The sequence below is a fragment of the Myotis brandtii genome, unplaced genomic scaffold, assembly GCF_000412655.1.
Source record: "Myotis brandtii unplaced genomic scaffold, ASM41265v1 scaffold46, whole genome shotgun sequence".
NCBI classification, from domain to species: domain Eukaryota; kingdom Metazoa; phylum Chordata; class Mammalia; order Chiroptera; family Vespertilionidae; genus Myotis; species Myotis brandtii.
The window spans coordinates 7,515,685-7,523,177 of NW_005367587.1; the positions used below are offsets into that span (position 1 = coordinate 7,515,685).

Below are 7,493 nucleotides of genomic sequence, written 5' to 3' on the forward strand. Positions count from 1 at the left end.
TCGGGGGGGGGGGGGGGGGGGGGGCGCTACATAAAAGGACAATAAGCAAGTAAACCAAATAAAGAAGACAATTTTAGATGGTAATATGTGCCAGGACGAGGAAGGGGAAGGAGGTCTTGCTACTTTTGACCAGGAGTCAGAGACAAAGTCTCTGAGGTGGCATTTGGCCTGAGACTTGAATGAGAAGGAGCTAGCCATGCCAAGAGTCATTTGACAAGTCAATATCAACTGCCTGCTGTGTGCCAGGCACTGTCACAGAAGCTGGGGACCCAGCCAGCTACATAGCAGACCCTGCCCTCAGGGACCTTACATTCTAGTGAGGGATACAGATCCTAATAGTAAACAAATCTTCCTATATAATAAAAGGCTAATATGCAAATTGTCCCCTCGGAAGTTCGACTGCCTGCTATGATGTGCACTGACCACCAGGGGGTAGTGTGGAACGAACAAAGGCCCTGATCGCCAGCCAGGCCTGGGGACCCTACCCGTGCTCAAATTTCATGCACCAGGCCTCTAGTAGATTTATAATAAAACTAGAGGCCTGGTGCACGAAATTCGTGCATGGCGGGGGGGAGGGGCGTTTTCTCAGCCCGGCCTGCACAATCTGGGACCCCTTGGGTAGTGTCCCTAGGCCTGGCCAGCGATCAGGGCCTTCGGGGCTTTCCTTCCCTTGGCTGCCAGCAGCTGGCCTTGCCCCCGCTGCTGCCACTGCTTGCCATCTGTGTGGTGCTGTCTCCTCCCTCCCCGCCACTGGTCGCCACCCTCTGCAGGCGACAGGCATGGAGTGCGATTGCTTGGCTGGCCTGGGCCTCCTTCTGTGGGGTGATTGCTGGCTGGCCCTGCACACCCGCCACAGCGTCGCTGGCTGGTGGCCTGGGCCTCCCTCTGTGGGCCCCCCAGATCGCAGGGCCCCTAGATTGATCTCCCTGCAGAGGGAGGCCCTGCCCACCCACCGCAGCACCTCCAGCCAGGTAGCCTGGGCCTCCCTCTTTGGAGCAATCGCTCACCCGGCCGGGGCTCTGCGATCAATCGCTGTACAGAGGGTAGCCTGGGCCTCCCTTTTTGGGGCAATCGCAGATCCCCCCCACCCCCAAATTGATTGCCTTGCCTGGGCCTCCCCCTGCAGGGTGATCATGGGGTGATGGTGGGGCCCCCAGACCAATCGCATTGTACCCACCTTGGCTGGCCTGGCACCGGTGTGTGTCATAGTGCGGTCGCCCTGATGGTCTGCTGTTAGGTCGTTCAGTCGATTTGCATATTACACTTTTATTATTATAGATGTCTGACAGTGATAAGTGCTAGGAAGAAGAATAAAGCAGGGTAAATGACAGTGACAAGACCACTACTTTGGGATATCTGGAAAAACCTCTTGAATGAGGTAACATCTGAGTAGAGACATGCATGAAGTAAGGGAGCTAGCTAAGTGGATATTGGGGGGAAGAATGTTCTAAGTAGAGGGGAGCACAAGAACAAAGGCCTCAAGATGGGAGCTTACATCCTGAGCCCTGAAGCTTCAAGAAGGGAGGCCAGTGGGCTAGAGGGCAGTGAGCAAGGGAGAGAGTGATATGAGAGGAACTTGGAGAGGTAACCAAAAGTCAGGTTTTTTTGGATGAAAGTAAGGACTTTGGATTTTCACTTAAATGTTAGGGGATTCACCATATGGTTTTGAGCCAGGGAGTGGAGTGATCTGATTTATGTCTCTAAAGCAGCGGTTCTGAACCTTCTGGCCCTTTAAATACAGTTCTCGTGTTGTGACCCCCAGCCATAAAATTATTTTTGTTGCTGCTTCATAACTGTAATGTTGCTACTGTTATGAATCGTAATGTAAATATCTGATATGCAGGATGGTCTTAGGCGACCCCTGTGAAAGGGTCGTTTGACCGCCAAAGGAGTCGCGACCCACAGGTTGAGAATCACTGCATTAGGAGGACCTTGTAGGTGCCCTCCAGCCTGAGGGTATCAAACTAGATGAAGAAACCAGATGAGGAGAGGGGGGCCATGTGGGCAGACAGTCATGTGCAAACTAAAAAAAACAATTAGAAGCTAGAATCTACTGGCTGGCTGGTTACGGGATTGAATGTGGGAGTTGGGTGAGGCAGAGGGAGATTAAGATGAAGTCGTTCCTTTATTGAACAATTATTTACAGAGCCCCTCTGGCCAGACACTGCTCTAGAGAGACTATCTGGGTTCAAATCCTGGCCATCAATTGCTAGCTGTTTGCCTTAGGGAAATTATTTAGCCTCTCTCTGCCTTGATCTCTTCATCTGTAAACTGAGGATCCCAAAAACACCCAAGGAGCCCTGGCCAGGTAGCTTAGCTGGTTGGAGCATCATCCTGATACACCAAGGTTGCTGGTTTGATCCCTGGTTGGGGCACATACAAGGATCAACCAATGAATGCATAAGTAAGTGTAATAACAAATCAATCTCTCTAAGAATCAATCATTAAATGTTTTTTTTTTTAAAAAGAACACCCAAGCCCTGACTGGTTTGGTTCAGTGGATGAAGCGTCGGCCTGCGGACTGAAGAACACCCAAGCCCTAGCCAGTTTGGCTCAGTGGATAGAACATCAGCCTGTGGACTGAAGAGTCCCGGGTTCGATTCCTGTCAAGGGCACATGTCCGGGTTACGGGCTGGATCCCCAGTGGGGAGCATGCAAGAGGCAGCCGATCAATGATTCTCTATCATTGATGTTTCTATCTCTCTCTCTCCCTCCCTCCCCCTTCCTCTCTGAAATCAATTTAAAAATATTTTTTTAAAAAGAACACCCGCCCTAGCCGGTCTGGCTCAGTGGATAGAGCGGCGGCCTGTAGACTCAAGGGTCCCAGGTTCGATTCCGGTCAAGGGCATATACCTTGGTTGCGGGCACATCCCCAGTAGGGAGTGTGCAGGAGGCAGCTGATCGATGTTTCTCTCTCATCGATGTTTCTAACTCTCTATCCCTCTCCCTTCCTCTCTGTAAAAAATCAATAAAATATTTTTTTTTTTTAAAAAAAAAGGACTCAAAAGATGTATTGAATAGTCACATGATTCTTACACAACTCAAAAAATATTTAACTTCATTTATAACTTAAAATATTCAGTTTTAAAGGTGTAAAACTAATTATATTGGAACCAGAGTAAAAAAAAAGAGACCCCCTCCCAATTTATGTTGCAATGCATATTTTTAAAGGGAGAGAGTGATATGAGAGGAACTTGGAGAGGTAACCAAAAGTCAGGTTTTTGGGGATGAAAGTAAGGACTTTGGACTTTCACTTAAATGTTAGGGGATTCATCAGATGGTTTTGAGCCAGGGAGTGGAGTGGTCTGATTTATGTCTCTAAAGCAGCGGTTCTCAACCTGTGGGTCACGACCCCTTTGGGGGTCGAAGGACCCTATCACAGGGGCTTACATCCTGAGCCCTGAAGCTTCAAGAAGGGAGGCCAGTGGGCTAGAGGGCAGTGAGCAAGGGAGAGAGTGATATGAGAGGAACTTGGAGAGGTAACCAAAAGTCAGGTTTTTGGGGATGAAAGTAAGGACTTTGGACTTTCACTTAAATGTTAGGGGATTCATCAGATGGTTTTGAGCCAGGGAGTGGAGTGGTCTGATTTATGTCTCTAAAGCAGCGGTTCTCAACCTGTGGGTCACGACCCCTTTGGGGGTCGAAGGACCCTATCACAGGGGTCGCCTAAATACATCCTGCATATCAGATATTTACATTACGATTCATAACAGTAGCAAAATTACAGTTATGAAGTAGCAATGAAAATAATTTTATGGTTGGGTGTGACCACAACATGAGGAACTGTACTAAAGGGTCTCGGCATTAGGAAGGTTGAGAACCACTGCTCTAAAGGATCACTTTGGCTGCTGTGTGGATAACTGATTTTAGAAAGGGGCTAGAGTGGAAGGTCAGAGCCCAATTAGGAGGAGTTGTTGTAGGCCAAGTGCAAGATGAGAATGGCTTGGACTTCAGGTGGTTCTGATTAAGGTGTAAGAAGTGGCTGGATTCAGTAAACATTTTGAAGGAAGATCTAGAAAGATGGTACATGCAGAGGAAATAGCATGTGCAAAGACCCTGAGGGGGAACAAAACATTAGAAATCTTCCTTTTTTTATTCCATTTAATTTGCCTATATATTTTTTTAGCCTAATTTGTTGTGCTTGCCTTATACTTGAGCTACTAAAGGCTAGGGTTTAGAGTACTCAGCAACATTGCATGCTCTTAGGTGTTTAGTTTAAAAAAAAAAAGGAGGGGGGTTGAAGACTAGAAAAACCAGTAAGAGGAAAAAACATCCTCCTCAGATTTATGGGTCCCTTCTTGGCTTACAGACTCTTTTGTGAGAACCACAGCAGCTTGCCTGAAAAGACAAAGTGCCTTCCCTCCATCAAACAGATAGTGGCAGAATCCAGATTGCTTGTCCACAGAGCCTTTAAAATATGCTCATGTCCAGGCTCTACATTTACATCAGAATCTCTGGAGATGTGCCTAGGCCTTGGGTTTTTGGGGTTTTTTTCCCCTCTCTTTTAATTTCCCAGGTGGTTCTAATGTGCAGACAGGGCTGAGAACCTCTGTGTGGGCTATAGTGTGCTCCATCCTCTGTGAAAAGGATTTGAAAGAACAAATCTAAGGGAGGACATAGTAGTTATTTCTCTAGTCTTTAGACATTCTCCTTAGAAGAGACTGTAGGCCTGGATGTCTGAAAGATTTCATTTGTTCCTTTTAAATTTTCAGATCTTCCTTAATGTCACAGCTGACCTGAACTGTAACCTGTTCTCTAAAGAGCAGAGGGAACACATAACCACTCTTTGCCCCAATGTCAAAAGAATGGAGGGCTCCGATGGAATTGAGAAGGTGTGTGGTGACTTCAGAGATATTGAAAAAATACATGGCTTCTTGAGTGAGCAACTCCTAAAAAGTGAGCAGAAACAGGAATCAGCCCCTTTGACAACAGAGAGGGAGCCACTCCATCAGCAGGACCAGAACAGCTGTGTTTCTCCCTCTGAACCAAGAACAAAGTCAGAAGGAAAAGGCAGTTGTTACACAGTTCCCTTGCCTTTATTTGAATACTTCAAAAATATCTACCCTGAAAAAATAAACTCGATAGAGAAAAGATTTGGTGTAAAAATAAAAAGCCAGGAGAGTTCTCCGAATATGGTCTCCTTTTACTTCACCTCAAGTCAATCAGGTGACCTCAGAGCAGCCGAAGAAACTTTTTTCAGTGAATTTCAGAGAAGCATAGGAAATATGAAGCTGGAATGTGTGGCATTAGCAGACAAGAAGCAGGCAAATAAAGTCAATCAGGGATTTTATCATCACCTTAAAAAGCTTTTTATAAAGGAGGACGAAGGAGAATTACCTCTCCCTGTGACCCAAGATGACATTTCAGCTGACGGACATTTTCTTGTCCCCCAAATCTCTGAAAGTCTTGTCAAGGTACCTGTGAAAATATTGCTTCCTGCGTGCATGACGAATGGAATTGAGGTTGACACGGCTCACTATAAGTTTTTAGAAGCTGAATTAGTCCAGGAGATATCAGAGATAGAAAAAAAGTACAACACTCAAAGTAAGATTTTGGGGAAAGGTCATAGAACCTGCATTCTATTTGAACCTAAGGACAAGGAGTTAGATCTGTCTGTGCATGCTTATGCAAGTTTCATTGATGCCTATCAGCATGTTTCTTGTCAGCTGATGAGGGAAGTTGTTCCTTTGGCCAAGGAGAGAAAGGACTTATATGGGATCAAGTTTGCTGATAACTTTAAAAAAAGGCATCCAGGTGTAGACTTTGTGCTAACTCAAGGATCAATTACTTTTATTGGATTGCCAAATCACATCGCAAAGGCAAAACAATATGTCTTAAAAACAGGGGGGATGTCCCCATTAGCTGGAGAGAAATCCAGTGAGGATCATGAAACACCCATGGACGTTGATAGTAATGATTCAGAAACATTTTTACCAACATCCCAGCACTCTGCCAGTTCTGGGGCATCAGGAATGAACAAGGAAGAGGATATGTGTGTCATCTGTATGGAGCCCATTAATAACAAGTTAGTGCTACAAAAGTGCAAGCACAAATTCTGCACCCCTTGTATCACCGAAGCCATGACATATAAGCCAGTCTGTCCTGTGTGCCAGACTGTTTATGGTGTCCAGAAAGGGAACCAGCCAGAGGGAACGATGTCTGTCAATTATGTAAGAGATTCGCTTCCAGGTTATGAAACCTATGGCTCCATCGTGATTAATTACAATATGAGAGGAGGCATACAAACAGTAAGTGTTTCTGAGATCCCTCTGTTTCTTTCCAGTGTGCTAGGATGACCAATGCAAAAGAGACTGCTGTTGCCAATTAGTGGATTTCCCAGGGACTTATTTCTATGGTCATATTTCTAAGGCTTTAAGTAGTGATGAAGTTAACAGTGTTAGCTTAGAACTTACCTTTTGTGTCTGTTAAGGGAGAGGAAGGGTGGGTGGTGATTATGGGTTAGGGTGGATGGTATTCCCAGCATGAATTTAGGGAAAGAGGAAAAATATGAATTATTGGGAATATGAGCAAAATTTCTATACTTTTTTTTATTTACTCTATCTGCAGATGAACACATCTATCCTGTACAGTAAAATTTAGACTCGTGAGTGTTTTCATGTGACATTGTTTTGTCTTCACACAGGAAGAGCACCCAAACCCAGGAAAGCCATATTCTGGAACAAAGCGAACTGCATTCTTGCCTAATAACAAGGAAGGAAATGAGGTTTTGACACTGCTTAAAAAGGCCTTTGCCCAAAAGCTAATTTTCACAGTGGGGGATTCTCGAGTTTCAGGAATGTCAAACGTCACTACATGGAATGATATCCACCACAAAACCTCCATGATCGGGGGACCAGAAATGTGAGAACATTTTGAAATACAATGATTGCCAAACAGAGTTTAGAGGTTGTAAGCTATGGCAATTTGAGGATATGGCTGTAAGGGACTATTTATAGAAGTGGGATTGGGTACAGCATTTTGAGAGAGGTTAATCTCAAAGGCAGAAAGATTGGTTCCCATCACCTTCTAACTGTATGATACCACAAAGTATCATACATCGAAAGGCAAGGGTCTTCAGAATCCAAGATCAATGATATCTCAGATGACTTGATTTGAGGTTTCCTGTTTATTTGAAGGGTAGATCCTAAGATTGTTATTTACTTTGCCTTCTTTTAAGATCATCCTTACACCCCCTCCTCCCATCGGTCCATAGAGATTCTTAATTTACTTGGCTAATAGTACCCTAGAAATGCTCTTATTTAATGTTGTGAAAATTGTATTGTAGGCAACCCAATTGTTCTTAGTGAAATTCAGATAGAATATCTCAGATCCTTAATATTCAAAAGGGTCCTGAGATTTTTGCAAATTCTCCAAATTTGAAAATCCTCCAGTAGCATATATACCATATATATATATATACATATACATACATACATATATATATACATATACATACATACATATATATGTATTTATATAATAAAATATATAAT

At 44.4% G+C, this 7,493-nt stretch overlaps 1 protein-coding gene across 1 annotated transcript in view; it reads left to right on the plus strand.

Moving 5' to 3' along the window:
• DTX3L (deltex 3 like, E3 ubiquitin ligase) overlaps window positions 1-7,394 on the plus strand; it is a 12,741-nt gene extending 5,347 nt beyond the window's left edge. The window contains exons 3-4 of the mRNA XM_014546949.1: window positions 4,713-6,248; window positions 6,644-7,394. Of these exons, the coding sequence (XP_014402435.1) occupies window positions 4,713-6,248; window positions 6,644-6,865 (1,758 nt within the window). The 3' untranslated portion in view covers window positions 6,866-7,394. The remainder of the gene's footprint in view (window positions 1-4,712; window positions 6,249-6,643) is intronic.
• The last annotated feature ends 99 nt before the right edge of the window (window positions 7,395-7,493 follow it).